Genomic DNA, 16,088 nt, shown 5'->3' with positions numbered 1-16,088 from the left:
TTTTCTTTTTGCATGGAAATCTGTGCGTGTTCTCATGCGTGTGGTTCCCCCCCCCCCAAATGTATGCATCAGTTGTGCCCATCCTTGAAACGTACGCATTCTTCTCCCATAGCTTAACACGTTCAAAAGCAGGCGTTTTTTTCATGTGCCCCTCCATTCTAAGTGTACTCATGCTGCCGAACACTTTTTTTGGGGAGTGGGGGTGGTCTGTGAATCACATTGCAAGCTCAGAAATGTTTGGGCTTTGACCACAGATTGCATTCGAGTCTGTGATCAGTCTGAAAGGTTGAAACTGGGCGAATCCTGATCAAAAACGAACTGGAACAAATTTTTCCTACATTCCCTATGCCACATCTCCAGCAACTAGTATTGAGAGAGAGAGAGTGCTTCTGCACATGGAGGTTCCATTGCGCTCTCATGGCCAATACCTATGAAATGAATTTGTCTAATCCCTCTTTAAAGCCAGCTGAGCCGGTGGCCATCAATGCATCCTGTGGCAGTGAGTTCCATAGTTATGTGAAGAAATCCTTTCTTTTGACCATTCTGAATCTGCTGCCCATCAAGGTTGCTGGGTAACCCCTGAATTCTGGCATTAGGAGAAGGAGGGAAGCGTCTCCTGTCTTTCACTTCCTCCAAATCAAAAGCCCACCCACCCAGCATACCTTACCTGAGGGAGTTATTCTTGCACAGAGGCAGTTGGCTAGGGGGAATTTGGGGTCGTAACCCACAAGGATCCCCCCTGCTCTGCTCATCCAATGGCTGAGAAACGGGGCTCATTAAACCTTCTGGATTATTCAGCATTTTTTCAAGCAGGAAAAAGATTAATTCACAAAGGGAGCTGCATTTCTCAGATTCCTGCCGCCTGCCAAAGGCGAGGTGAGACCGTGGCCGGCGCAGTTTCCAGGGCAGCCTTCCCCCGATCTGGTTGGACTACAACTCCCACCATCCTCAGCTGCTGTGGCTAGGGATGGTGGGAATTGTAGTTGGAGCAGATGTGAAGGGCACCAGCTGGAGAAGATTGTCTCAGGGCTTGGTGCTAAAGTAGGAACATAGGACCTGGTGCCCTCTGGATTTTTGAACTGTGACTCCCGTTGGTCCCAGCATGGCTAATAGTAAGGGATCATGGGAGTTGTATTCCCAAACATCTTGAAAGTCGGGAAGCCAGGGGCGGTTTCCTCTGAAGGCCGTCTCTCTGGAGGTGTTGCAACTTTACAATAATCCATTCGCAGCTGGGCAGGTTGTGCAGCTAGAAATGGAGCAAGCGCCCGGGTGCAAGTGAGCTGGCAGAGCAGAATTCACAGCGGCAGTCCTGGACCCGCAGCGTGCCTCCAGTCCAGGACTCTCTCGGCATCTCTGGCCCTAAAGTCACCCTGTTAGCGGCCCCTTTCAGGGCTCCTCATGCTCCGACCGGGTAAGCCACAGTCTTGTCCATGGAACTGAGTAGACTTATCCTGTGGGTGTTTCTTTCCCTGGTGCCGTTGCTCATCTTTGCCTCCTGCTTGTTTTTTTAATTTATTTGTTATGTTTGTGCTCCACTTTCCAACCCCGACGGGCTTCCCAATGGATGGATGGACGGATAATTCCTAAAACGAATTAATGCGGTTTACGAAAGGTCCGGGACATAGAAACCGCAATCAGATGAAGACAGCAAAAGCAACGTTTCCGTCAGGCTGGCGTTGCGCTGGAGGGATCCCATGCAAACAGAGGCCGCAGTCGACTTGGAGCATGGCCTTGACGGTGCTGAGGAAGTCTTTCCTCTTTGGGGGGCATGTCGTCCATGGCTGGTGACCCTTTTGGAATTTTGCCCAGATGGGACGAGCTTCTGTGGAGCAAAGGAATGTGACCCCCCTCCCTACCCCACTACCCCTCCCCTCAGCATCTGCTATGGCAGTGATGCTTCCCTGGGGCTCGTGGAGGCCAGATGGCCAAGCGTTTAACCCCCGGCTCAGCATCCCAGGAGCCCCAAAGCACACGCCCTGGGAGATGCAATTGGACCCTAGAGGAGGAAGGGGGGCGGATTAACATGGCCCCAGGGGAGATGAGGCTGAAATTGGCTGGGATGGGTTTAGGATGAGGTCCATTGCCCTGATTAGCAGCTAATAGGCCTGAGGCAGATGATCATTACTTAAACGGATTGAAAATATTAAAAAGTAGAACTGCAAATGCCCACCGCCTCCAGTTTTCTGGAGCTTGTGTTTTTAGCGATGTGGTCAATTCCCAGCTCTGTCTCCGGCCTGGCCACGGGAAAGGTCTTGGGTAGCGTGGTCAGGAAGGGAATTTTGCTTGGGGGGTGGGGCTGAAGGCGACAGAAGTTTTGCAAACGAAGTGACTCTGCGTGATTCTGTTTATTTGCCTTTTGCGATGTTCTCTCCCGAGCATTTCCAGGTAGAAGGCTCTCAGGTACCAGGTGAAGGGCAGAAGCTGGGCCTAAAACAAACCCTTGGCTTGAGGACTGAAATAGATTTCATCAAAGTCCTTGGGTGGGGGCGTTCCAGTGAAGGGGGGCAGGAAGGGGGAGTATAAAAGCCAGGAAACTGCCCAGCCATCAGCAGTTGGCAGAATAAGGGTGGAGGCAAGAGAACCCAGCCAGAGGGCTGAACTGGGGGCCCGGTTTTGCACCCCTGACCTAAAAGCTTGGAGGGCCACTAAGGATTGAAGATGACCATCTGGGCTAGATAGACCCGTGGTCCGATGCAGAAGCAGGGCAGCTTCATACACAGGGACCCAAGGATGAGATATTTGGGGTGGGTTTCAGATGCTGGATCTAAATAAGCAAAGTCGTCGTATTTGTCCTTCAAGCGGCTTTGTCATGAAGTTTTGTGTTGGCAGAATAAGAGGATGCAATACCCACCTCCCTCCTTCTCCCTCCCTCCATCCCCCACTCTCTCTCACTCTCACACACACACCCCGTTTTATGGTTCAGTTCAGCCCCATCCGATGCACTGGCCACAAAAATGCCTTTGGTGGCCACAGCCCCATTTTGCTCCCACCCACCCACGATGTGGGCGTCATTTGGAAAAGCCGAGCCCAGAAAGTAGCTGGCCTGAGTAAATAAAGCGACACGTGAGTCAAACACAAAGGGGCACCTGGTCTGCGTCTTCTCTTGAGAAATAAACGGCTGGGAAAACGAGGTGGCTGAGCCCCTGTTTTGCACGCCAAAGGTCCCAGGTTCAAAGGCTGCATCTCCAAGTAGGACCAGGAAGGAATCCAGTCTGGAACGCTGAAGTACCGTTGCTGCCAATCAGTGTCGTCAATTCTGGGCTAGGTGGACCCAGGGTCTGACTCGGTAGAAGGTAGCTTCCAGTGTTTCTAAGGCAAGTTCTTTGCTCTTCACAGGTGTTTGCCCAAAACAAAGTGTTCAGTCTGCTTTTGTGACTGCCTAGAGTCTGGGCTCCGCATTTAGGAAACCAGCCATCAAATCCATGTGGGTGAAGCACGGGGCCCTCTCTGTGGTGGCCCCTCAGTTCACGCCTTCCAATATTATGCAGGTAAAAATGGGAACGCGTTTGCCAGCCCTCTTTTCTCGTAGCAAGGAATGGCGCTTGAGCGCCTTCACCCCATTGCACATCTCTGTACTCTGCTTTTTGTGCTGTATCAATTTACGCTGCAGTTGCTCACCCTGAGTTTTTAAGGGGAAAAAACCCAAAGGTGTTTTTTTTTCAGCCAAAGGTGTGCTAGGAGAAACGTAAGTGTCCTTACAGTTGTTTTTGTCCACAGTTCAAAAGGAGCTCCACTGGGCTGGGTGCTGCTTGACACCTTTCATTTCATGAGTTTCCGTCTGGGGGATTCTGGGAATTGTAGTTTGGAGGACACCAGGTTGAGGAAGGTTACTACGGTATATAAAACAGACCTCCTGCATTCCATAATTATAATGATGAGTTCTCTGGATTGGTGCAATCTACTATCTGTTTCGATTGTAGTGTTCATCAGTTTCATTGGGTGATTTTTCTATGAAAAAAGCAGGCTGTGTGTGTGCATTTTCTACCCAACATAATCATTTTTGTACTCATTGTTTTTAAATGTATACATTTATTTGTGCACACTGTTTGCTTTTTTGAAAACTTCATGTCACAAACCTGGTCGATGTGTGGATTTCAAGAGCAAACTGCATTCCAGTTTGTGTTTTGTAATTGTTCGTCAAACAATTCCTCCACCCCACACACCCGAAAAATGAAAATTTCGAAGTCAAAGCATCCCTACACCTGATCTTGTAAAACGTTCGGTGCACCTTTTTTTTTTTTGACCTTGTATTTTTCGACCTTCTGTCCAGGGCCTTGACTTTTGACCAAACGATGGCAAAATGAACCTATTGTTTTTGATGTGGAATTATTTTAACAAATGTTTGACTGAAAAAATGTAAGTTTAAGTGCTATGATTAGCTTCTGAGAAATGGAGAAAATTGTATACACCCACACACGTACACATATATACATATAATGGAATGAAATAAGGGGATATTTTTCACAGACTGGGACAAAGCAAGGATGTTCTAATCTTATAAATGTGGGGAGGAAGCCAGAAAGTAATGAAGAAGAATCCAGATTAGGGGGCAGGATTTTTTTTTTTATGTAATGCTAACTTAATTGCATTCTTATAACTTTCATTTTTGTCAGGTGCAGGAGAATAACTTGGGCTTAAGGTTTTCAGGACCTGATGTGGTATAGTCCTGCCACAAGCCCAAATCCTTCTGTTTTCATGCAGTGCTGTGGGACCTTCCACCACACAAAATCATGGCCGATGTAACTTTTTATGTGAGAGAGATTAGGAGAGAGATCCTCAAACCAGTGAATGACTGGTCTTTCTCATTTCTATGGTACATTTATATCTTCCCTTTCCTCTGAGGAGCCTAAAGTGATGTACATGAGCCTCCTCTTTCTCCATCATTTTATACTCAGAAGAAGCTTGTGAGGTAGGCAGAGAGTCAGTGACTGGCCTAAAGTCACCCAGTGAGCTTTGTGGTTGAGTGGGAACTAGAACCCAGATCTCTGGAGTCCCAGTCCAACACTCTAACCACTACACCACATGGGTTTTCATTGCAGTGCATGCTTCGAGCTTTGAATGTGTTGCAATCATCCATACGCTGGGGGGATAAACAGAAGGGTAAATGAGACAGAAAGAAGAACCTCAATGTCTGGTTTGGGGAAGTTGGCTGTACAACTTTCCCAGTGCGCCCCCCCCCCGCCCCCTCCATCTCCCCTCCCTCCCTCCTGGACAGTATACCCTACCAACACCCTTCTCAAAGTTACAGCAATGAATTATTGAAAGGCCCGGCATCTATTTTGATAGCAGAGCAGAGTATTTATTGCTTCTCCTTTTTAAAATATTAAACAGGTATTTATTGGGTGCTTAAACCAGCCATCGCAATGCCCATGCCCACAGCGTGGACATATCTAAAAACTAGCTTGACAGACAAATCCCAGCCCGGCTTGAAGATCAGACGTCATTGTTTCCGGCGAAAAGAAGATGACGTGCTGAACGTTTATGTCAGGGGTGGGCAGATTTTAGACGCGAGGGAATTCCTTAATTTTTTTGCTAGAACCTAAAGGTCCACCAACTGGAACCATTTGGAGAGTTGTGTCTCAGGATAGTGGACGTAGAATGAGGTGTCTTTGAGCTCAGGAATTAGTTTTCAGTTCCAGAAGGAGAGCCGCATCCTTTCTGGCCTTTCCTGGTTTTCCGCTTTTATGTAGCGTTGTGGATTTCCAAGGCTCTGACAAAGAGACCAGTGAGACGCTAGCCAGGGAACAGTTTCAGCAGTAGCAGTCATTGGGAGGAGGACTAGCACAGCTGGGATGGATTAACAAAGCAATTCCAGGGACCAGTCCTGATGGCGAAACTTCTCATTCCAGGAGCTAAGGCGGAGGCCTCCTTTTTCGAAGCCAGTCAATTCGAACAACAAACCAGGCACTCAAAGGCCTCCGGCTCCCTCCACGCTTATGAGTTCTCAGAGCACCATCTTGTGGGAGAAACCAGCACTTAGGTAGCTGGTTTGCAGGAGCTGCTCCAGGTCTACAGCCCTGAACAGCTGTTGTTGTCGTTACTGCTTTAATGGCTGCTTTCATAAAAGAAAGAACAAATCCTGAGTTCCTTTGACACAGGTGCCATGTACCAAGAGTTTGCTTCTAGCTTTGGTGGTTAGATGCTCAAGTCTTTGGGTGGGTGGGGGAAATGCCTTTGTGGGGAGGGAAGCTTCTTGAGAGACCGAGGCCTTAGCTAGACCTAAGGTTTATCCCAGGATCGTCCCGGGGTTATCCCTATTCAGGTAAATGACACACAGGATATCCCCGGAGCAGGCAGGGACCACTCCGGGATAAACCTTCGCTTATGAGTTTGAGAAGTCCCTAGAGTAAGAGAGCAATGGGGTAAATGTAGAGCCTCTTAGCAAAGACAGAGAGCGGAGGAAAGAATTAGTGATCATATCTCCGCCTGGTTTAGGGCATCGCAAGATTGTCACTTGAGAAGCTGAGTTTGGATCAGGGGCTGCCAGTTGCTGACCTCTGTCTTCTAGACAGAAGGGTGTATGTGAGAGGAACAGTTAGTTTGGCTATGTGAATCTACTTAGTAGCGCTGAAACCTAGTTGGTGTGTGTGTGTGTGTGTGTGTGTGTGTGTGTGTTACGATTTCAAAAACTGGCCAACAGAAAATGCAGGATTTGACTCTTTGGATTTCAGTTTTGAATTTTGACGATGAAAAAGTCTTAAAGGTGAAGTGTTCTGGGTGGATCTTAAGCAAATGGGGTTGGCTGTCAATTCGTATCGGTCTAGATGCGTCCATGGAAACGTTGATGGAGTATGCGGCAGCTGTGAAAAACGTACATCCCAGGTTAGGAATGTTGGACGGAAAGGGATGGCGGACAAAACTGGGCATAGCATAATGTGCAGCCACACTTGGGATACCAGGTGCAGTTTAGGTTTCTCCATGTCAAAATGGCGATTGTAGAGCTGGAAAAAGTGCGGAAAGCGGCAACTAAAATGACCCAGGGGCTGGAGCATCTCCCCTGTGAGGGAAGGTTACAACGGCTGGGATTGTTTAGCTTGGAAAAAAGGAGGCTGAGGGGAGACAGGATAGAGGTGTTCAAAACTATGCCTGGTGTGGAGAATGGGGACATTCTCTCCCTCTCCCATAATACTGGAACCCATTGGGGTCATCCCATGAAAGAGATTGGTGGGAGATTCAGGACAAGTAAAAGGAAGGCCTTCTTCACGTAGCACGTAGTCAAGCTCTGGAATTCACTATCACAAGATGTAGTGATGGCTTCCAATTCACTTCAGAATCCAATATAAACTTCTCCTGTTGACCTACAAAGCTTTTCACTGTCTAGCTCCTTCCTATCTCTCCTCTCTCATCTCACACTATTGCCCCGCTCGTGCTCTTCGCTCCTCTGATGCCATGTTTCTCACCTGCCCAAAGGTCACCACTTCCCTTGCTCGGCTTCGTCCATTCTCTTCCGCTGCCCCTTACGCCTGGAACGCTCTTCCAGAACATTTGAGAACTACAAGCTCAACCGCAGTTTTTAAAGCTCAGCTAAAAACTTTTCTTTTTCCTAAAGCTTTTAAAACTTGATTTTGTTCTGACTTTATACTGTTAGTTTTACCCTACCCAGTGCCTGTTTACTTTCTCTTCCCCTCCTTATTGTTTTATCATGGTTTTATTAGATTGTAAGCCTATGCGGCAGGGTCTCGCTATTTACTGTTTTACTCTGTACAGCACCATGTACATTGATGGTGCTATATAAATAAATAAATAATAATAATAATAACAACAACAACAACAATAATAATAATGGCCTTAAAAGCAGGGTGGATAAATTCCTGGAGAAGGAGTCTATCAATGCCTGGTTATCACCACATCTTACGGTCGCAAATTCCGTAGCTTGGACAGATTGAAAAGGAGGATAGACAAACTCATGGAGGCTCTCATTGGCCACTAGTCCTAATGGCTGCAATTACCTTCAGTATTGGAGGCAAAATGCTTCTGTACACTAGTTGCTGGGTTACACAAGCAGAAGATGATGATGATGATGATGATGATGATGATGATGATGATGATCTTGATCTCTCTTTTCTCGCTTGTGGCGGTTTTTCTAGACGAACACGACAGGCTTTGCCAGGTCATGCTGTGTTTTACTGATTCAGAAATTTCCTGAGTATTGAACAGATCTCCCGAGTCCTAATCCAATGCTCTAACCACTACACCGGCTCTCCAGCTGTTGTGCACACATCCTGCTTGTGGGCTGGATGAGGAATCGCTTTGGTCTGATCCAGCGGAGTTCTTCTGGTTTTCATGCTGTTCATCTTCCCCAAGGCTTGCAAGTCCTCACCAAATCCATGCACATATTTGGCTCTGTGTGTGTGTGTGTGTGTGTCAAATTTTTATAAGCTGATTCCCCCATGGAGGCTGGTGGTTCCCATGTCATTGAGCATTGAATCCGCTCCGGGTTTCCGTTGGAACTCATCGGAATTCGAGCTCCTTTAGAATTCCGACAGGTTCCGACTGAAACCCGGAGTGGATTCACCACCCAATGACATGGGAGCCACCGGCCTCTGCTGCCACCCAGCTTTAATTTTGGCTTCCCCAAAGAGCTGAGTCAGCAGGTCTGATGCTGTCTTGTGCTGAGCCACCCTCTGTATAGGCAGAGTCTCCTTTCCCAGTCCTGCTTGCTCAGATTTCTTCATGGGAGATGCTAAGGACTGAACCGTAGACTTTCCGTGTGTGTGTGTGTGTGTGTGTATTCTGACCCTGAGCTCTGATGCCTCCCATCATAGTAACCTAATCCCAGATGGTTCTCCTCGACACCCAGCTGCAATATAGGATTTCCCAACCCATATGGATTCGGTTTCCAAAGTTACCCTTTTTATTTGTTTCTGGGTTTGTTTCTGATGCTTCCGAAACAAAATGTCTGTCACCCTTTTTCCTCCGGTGTTTTTACGACGGGTCTAATCTATTCCTTTAAAAAAATTGCAAAATTGCAGCGCCCGAAAACAGCTAGTGGATGGAGCCAAGTCTTAGTGTGCTTATTATCTGAATGACCCTCTGGGATAGCCCCACCTCGAGGAGGAGAGCCATCTCAGTGTATAGCAGGGGTCCCCAACCCCCGGGTCACGGACTGGGACCGGCCCGTGGCATGTTAGGAACCGGGCCGTGCAGGTGTGCTGCTTTCACCCACCCATCCCAGTGTACTTGGGCGCTGGGCGCCATCCTGCCTGCCCAGCCGAAGCAAAGCCAGGACACTGGGGTGGGGTGGGGCAGCTTCGGAACGCGCGCCCGGCCGGAAGCCACTCTGGGAGAGCAACTTCCGGGCGCGCCGTTCCGAAACCACCTGCCCCAGCTTCCTGGCTTCGCTTCGGCTGGGCATCCACCCAGCCGAAGCGAAGTCAGGATGCTGAAGCGGGGGGGGGGAGCTTCCCAAAACCATCCCCGCAACCCTCCCCGCAGTCCATGGAAAAATTGTCTTCCATGAAACCGGTTCCTGGTGCTAAAAAGGTTGGGGACCGCTAGTGTACAGTATGGAGGCCAAAAGTGGTGGTGATTGGGGGGGGGGGTAGAGAAGGAAGGGCTCCCCAAACTGTGTGTATAAATCCACTAGCCAGTGGAGGCTAGGGGCTCTGATGTCTTACACGGCTTGGGACCACAATACCTGACGGAATGCCTCTCCCAACACAAACCTACGCTCAACATCTCAGGTCCTCCTCCAAGTGCCTACTCCAAGGGAAGCTCAGAGGATGGCAGCAAGGGAGAGGGCCTTTTCGGTGGTGGCCCCCCAATTATGGAACAATCTCCCTGACGAGGCCCGCCTGGCGCCAACATTGTTATCTTTTCAGCGCCAGGTCAAGACTTTTCTCTTCTCCGAGACATTTAACAGCATATGCTGAGGGTTTTTTTTAACTGACCCCTGGATAGTTGGTATATATTCTATTTTTATGCTTTTTATGCCTTTACATTTTGTATATTAGTTTTTAAATGTTCAGTGTTTTAATCGTCGTAAACCGGCCAGAGAGCTTCAGCTATGAGGCAGTATAGAAATGATAATAATAATAATAATAATAATAATAATAATAATAATAATAATAATAATAATAAATTAATAATGTCAGTAGGGTGATGAATTTGTTCCGGGTTTCAATCAGAACCAGTCAGGACTCTGAAGGAACAATCGCAGGTGCTTCACAAGTGATGAAAAGTAGGGGTGTGCACAGACCCCCCGCTCCGCTTCACTTGCAGATCCGCCATTTTCCGGATCGGGCCGCTCTGCCCCGCCCCCGCTCCGCCCACTTCTGCTCCGCTCCGCCCGGAGCTCCGGATCCGGATCCGGAGCTCCGTTTCCCCCCCCCATAGGCTTGCATTGAAAGCTAAAAAATTATACAACTTTTTTTCTGTTCAAGTTAGAAACCTCATGTTTGGCACCATGACACCTCATGGGGATATACACACGCATGCCAAGTTTCAAAGCAATCCCATCATCCCCTGATTTTTGGCGAATTTTTGAAAATCGGGCACCCCACACACACCATCCCTGCGAGGTGGGCAGGGGAGGAGGGAGGGAAGGCAGGCAGGCATGCAGCTGGCATTTCTGGGGGCATAAGGAAGTGAGCCAAGGATAAGCCAGTAATGCATATAAAATGGAATAAATCAATCAATAAACAAAGGAGGGGTGGAATTAAAAGCAGCAGTGTTGCTCAATAAACAACAAGAAGAACTTTTTTTAAAAGGCTATATCTGTCTTTTACCAGCAATAGGGGGACGTGCCCGGGGGAGGGGGAAGTAGCTGCCAGTTCAAGACACTGACAGCCACAGCTCTGAGAAGAAGTAAAACGCTCACTTCGACTCAGAACAGGCATTGCTCCACCACTGAAAAGTGACCATTCACTTCAACTCATGATAGGCATTGCTCCACCGTTTTACTCTCTTTGGAAGGCTCTAATGGCCTTCCAGTGCAGGAGAGAGTGGGGGCACGTCCACGATGAGATGCCCTAGGGGAGCTCATCCCCTTGCACCACATCGATTCAGTTGTTCCCCAAGGTTAGGGTGGGGAGCAGTGCTGTGTTTCTATCTCTTATTCTTGGCTTAGTATATGATTTCAGGTTGTGTTTGTGCATTTGGTGGGGCTACTGTGTTAAAAAACACGGGGAAAAGCCCGTTCAGATGAAGAAAGAGAAGTTTCCCAGAATCCCAAGTTACCTGTTTTGCCTATGCCCTCCTCCAACTTTGGGATCATCATGACCGGGAGCTGACTCTGCCCCTCAGCCCTTTGAAAAAGGTATTTTTCCCGCCGATTTTTAAAAAACGTCTAGCCCGCGACCCGTACGATGCAGAAAGTTGAGAGTGGTCTCAAAATGACCCCCATCCACGACTCTCTGTGCACAAGAATTTCCAGAACGATAGCTTAAACCCCCCCCCAGTTATCCCCGATTCTTTCCCTCAATGCAATCCTATGGGCGAAAAGCCGAAAACGCAGTTTGAGCCGCGCGGTTGACCCGATTTTCACAAAAATATAGCCCACGACCCAGACAACGCAGAAAGTTGAGAGTGGTCTCAAAATGACCCCCATCCACGACTCTCTGTGCACAAGAATTTCCAGAACGATAGCTTCAAAAACAACGTAGTTATGCGCGATTATTTGCCGCAATGCAATCCTATGGCGAAATGTTTTCAAGATGGCGACCGGAGCGCTCCGCCTGAACTCGGAGCTCCGAAAAATGGTCGCTTCTCTTCGCCTTGCTTCTAGGGGGTCCGCGGTCCGCTCCTACTCCGCCTCTGGGTAAGGCGGAGCAGGCCAATCCGCTACTGCTTCTACGCTCCTAATCGGAGCGGAGCACATCCCTAATGAAAAGTGCTTCCACACCTTGGAGAAGCTCCTTCAGAGTTCTGATCGGTTCTGACTGAAACCCAGAGCGGATTCGCTGCCCCACTGACATCAGAGCCACCAGCCTCCACTGGATTGTTGTGTTTATGGCTGTTTGCTGTTCCGTTATCGGCTTTTATTATTGAAATGTGGTTGTTGTCAGCTGCCTTGGCAGGGCTCCTGCCGTGAAACGTGGTCCAGAAATGTTTTAAATCCATGAAATAACGTGGCTCATGTGGAAACACCCCTCAGCACTAAGGAGCAGCATGCCACATAGTTCAAAGGGTCCGCTTACGCCCACTTCCTCTGCGCATGGTCAGTGTTCCCTTCCCTCTCCAAGCCGCTGATACGTGCCTTGTTTTATTCTCTACCACCATCACCCATGGGCATTAAAACAGTCTCCCATCTCACCCCTCTTTTCAAGGGGGGGATCCCTCCATTTTGGCAACCTGGACCCCCATTTTGCAACCCTCACAATGCCACAGTGGGGATTCATTGCCCCACTGATATCGGAGCCACCAGCCTCCGCTGCCACTCACCAACATCCTGTCACACCCAAGCACAAACGCCCCCAATTTGGTTCCCTCCAGATGTTTTGGACTACAACCCCCATCAGCCTCAGCCACTGTGGCCAACGGACAGGAGTGCTGGCAGTTGTCCAAAACAGAGTGCAGGATGTGGAATAACGGTCTCAAGTTAAAGGAAGCCAGATTCCAGCTGGATATCAGGAAAAACTTCCTGACTGTTAGAGCAGTACGACAATGGAATCAGTTACCTAGGAAGGTTGTGGGCTCTCCCACACTAGAGGCCTTCAAGAGGCAGCTGGACAACCATCTGTCAGGGATGCTTTAAGGTGGATTCCTGCATTGAGCAGGGGGTTGGACTCGATGGCCTTGTAGGCCCCTTCCAACTCTGCTATTCTATGATTTTATGATATCTGGAGGGCACTAGGTTGGGTAAAGCTGTGCTAGCATGGGAGCAGGGAATAAAACCTGGGATGAGTTTAACTTGATGCATGGTTTAATCTGTTTTTAGCTGTGTATATTTATGGTTTTATATTGTATGATTGTATCTGTACGCCGCCCTGAGGTCCTAGTGACGTAGGGTGGGATACAAATGTTTTCAATAAAATAAATAAATAACGAGTCATGTAAACGAGAGCCGGTTTGCTTCTCCATGGCTGGGGAGGCAGGTCATCCCAGGCGAGTGCCAGGTAGAGCCCCCACCTCTGCAGCGTCCCTGAATTCACCTCTTTGCATAGGTGACCATTTACGTCAAAATGGGGGAGGCTGGGGTACGATTTGGATTGTACCAGTTGCTGCCGGGGGGCGGGGAGTGTTCTGATGCAACCCCTTTGCAGAAGCTAAATTTGTTTATTTATTTATTTATTACATATTTATACTACCCAACGGCCTAGGCTCTCTGGACAGTTTACAACTAAAAACATAACATCCCATTTAAAACTTTAAAAAATCACATAAAACCAGAATAAGTTATAGTCCAAGGAAGGCTTGTTTAAAAAGTTATGTTTTTAGGAGGCGTTTAAAAGGTATTGCATTTTCCGCCTCCCGAACCGCATGAGAGAGGGTTTTCCAGGTCTGGTTTTAGTCCGTACCTTGGTGCGGTGCCTGTGAACCCCATGTACTCCTGGGAGGAAAAGTGGGAGACGAATCCAGTGAGTTCTTCATGGGACAGGCTGGGGGGTTGTAGGCCCCCTTTTCTGTCTACACATGCTTAGGGTTGTGCCTTAAAATGAGTCGATCAAGGAGAACGCCAGCCTTCTCTACGTGATTCTTCTGTTAAGTCATTCCTAAGAGAAACCTACCTGTCGCTCCCGGAGCATACAAATTGCCCCATGACATTCTGATTAACAAACTAGCTAAAAGTGGGCTAGATGGAACAGCTATTAGGTGGATTCACAGTTGGCTACAGAATCGGACTCAAAGAGTACTTATCAGCGGAACCTTCTCAAACTGGGGACAGGCAACGAGTGGGGTACCGCAGGGCTCAGTCCTGGGCCCAGGGCTCTTCAACATTTTTATTAATGATTTGGACGGGGACGTGCAGGGAACGCTGATCAAATTTGCAGATGACACAAAATTGGGTGGGATAGCTAATACCCTGGAAGACAGAAACAAACTTCAAAGTGATCCTGGAGTGCTGGGCTGAAAACAACAGGATGAAATTTAATAGGGATAAATGCCAAGTTCTACATTTAGGAAATAGAAACCAAATGCACAGTTACAAGACGGGGGATACTTGGCTCAGCAATACTACAAATGAGAAGGATCTTGGAATTGTTGTGGATCGCAAGCTGAATATGAGCCAACAGTGTGATATGGCTGCAAGAAAGGCCAATGCTATTTTGGGCTGTATTAATAGAAGTATAGCTTCCAAATCGCGTGAGGTACTGGTTCCTCTCTATTTGGCACAGGTTAGGCCTCATCTAGAATATTGGACTCCACAATACAAGAAGGACGCAGACAAGCTGGAGTGTGTTCAGAGGAGGGCAACCAGGATGATCAGGGGTCTGGAAACAAAGCCCTGTGAAGAGAGACTGAAAGAACTGGGCAAGTTTAGCTTGGAGAAGAGAAGATTGAGGGGAGACATGAGAGCACTCTACAAATACTTAAAAGGTTGTCACACAGATGAGGGCCAGGATCTCTTCTTGATCCTCCCAGAGTGCAGGACACGGAATAATGGGCTCAAGTGACAGGGATCCAGATTCTGCCTGGACATCAGGAAAACCATCCTGACGGTTAGAGCAGTACAACAATGGAATCAGTTACCTAGGGAGGTTGTGGGCTCTCCCACACTAGAGGCCTTCAAGAGGCAGCTGGACAACCACCTGTCAGGGATGCTTTAGGGTGGATTCCTGCATTGAGCAGGGGGTTGGACCCGATGGCCTTGTAGGCCCCTTCCAACTCTGCTATTCTATGATTCTATGAAATCCACAGAGCCGAAATAAATGACACAAAGTGAGAAACACGGTGGTGGGCCTTTGCAAAATGAATCGATGCAGCGTCCTCCGCCTTTGCATCACGTGGGATGCTCACGAAGGGACCGTGGCCGATGTCTGACTGTTCCACACCCCGTTTCTCCTTCTTTCAGCTCAGTCAGTGCTCAAACCAAGAACGGTGCCACACCCCTCTACTTAGCTTGCCAGGAGGGCCACCTGGAGATCATCCAGTACTTGGTCAAGGACTGTGGAGCGGACCCCCACGTACGCGCCAACGACGGGATGACCCCCCTCCACGCCGCCGCCCAGATGGGCCACAACACCATCATCGTCTGGCTGGTGAGCGCGGTTCGCCTTTGCGAAAGCCGCCCAGGGTGAAATGAGCCCCCTTGCCTCTCGAGAAATCATTTGAGTTTTTATAGCCCGACCCAATCCAGTGGAGCAGACTTCCCTGACCGGCACCGGGGTTTGGTAGGGTCAGGGAGGGTCAAACTCAGAATGGATCCACAGCCCCACTGATATCGGAGCCACCGGCCTCCACGGCGGCATGCACGTGAAGGGCCAGAGGGTGTGCCGGCTTGTGGATTTTGGCTTGTTTGTGCACAGCTCTGGCCCGTAATGGTCGGCTGCGAAACCTCAAACCTGGGAGGCCAGATCCAGGCCACTTGGGGTCCCAATCCAGTGCCCTGAGATTACCCAGGTGGCCCACCAACTACTGGCCCTTTGATTTTCCCCTGGGTTTTGTGCTTTTGCCCCATTCGGATTGCCTCTCCCAGGCTCGCTGGCAGGAAGAGCTTTAAATTACAATATGCTGGTAGCTTGGGGGGGGTTTTCCAGCTCCTCCGCTTTTGCTTTTGACTCCGCCCCTGTGAGCTTCTCTGAAATGGGATCTGGGCCCCGGCTGAAAGAGGACCTGCATCCTTGGTGTACCTGCTGGTGGTATGGAGCTATGTTTGTACTCTGCTCTTCTGCTCAAGGCAGCCTAGACCAGCTGGGTCCCTTCCAGGCATGTTGGACAACAACTCTAGCCAGGGGATACTGGGATTTGTAGTCCAACTCCTCTGGATGTACTGTTCTTGGATCTTAATGAATTACCTATTTATTTATTTATTTATTTATTTATTTATTTATTTATTTATGATAGTGCTTCTATCCCACCCTTTAGCCAAAAAAAGGCTCTCAAGGTAGCTTAACAAAAGAAAAAAAATTCTTAAGACAACCCCTGCCCACAGGCTGACAGTCTAAAAAACATGACACAAAAGGAAAGAAGATGGGGAGGGAGGAGGA

The 16,088-nt window shown here is 48.7% G+C and overlaps 1 protein-coding gene across 1 annotated transcript in view; it reads left to right on the top strand.

Moving 5' to 3' along the window:
• ESPN (espin) overlaps window positions 1-16,088 on the top strand; it is a 107,922-nt gene that overhangs the window by 32,201 nt on the left and 59,633 nt on the right. Inside the window, exon 3 of the mRNA XM_063145359.1 lies at window positions 14,954-15,140. Within this exon, the coding sequence (XP_063001429.1) occupies window positions 14,954-15,140 (187 nt within the window). The remainder of the gene's footprint in view (window positions 1-14,953; window positions 15,141-16,088) is intronic.

This window comes from Elgaria multicarinata, chromosome 20, assembly GCF_023053635.1.
Source record: "Elgaria multicarinata webbii isolate HBS135686 ecotype San Diego chromosome 20, rElgMul1.1.pri, whole genome shotgun sequence".
In the NCBI taxonomy this organism is placed as follows: Eukaryota; Metazoa; Chordata; class Lepidosauria; order Squamata; family Anguidae; genus Elgaria; species Elgaria multicarinata.
Note: the sequence above shows the minus strand (reverse complement) of the source record. Positions and strands in the feature narration are given on the sequence as shown.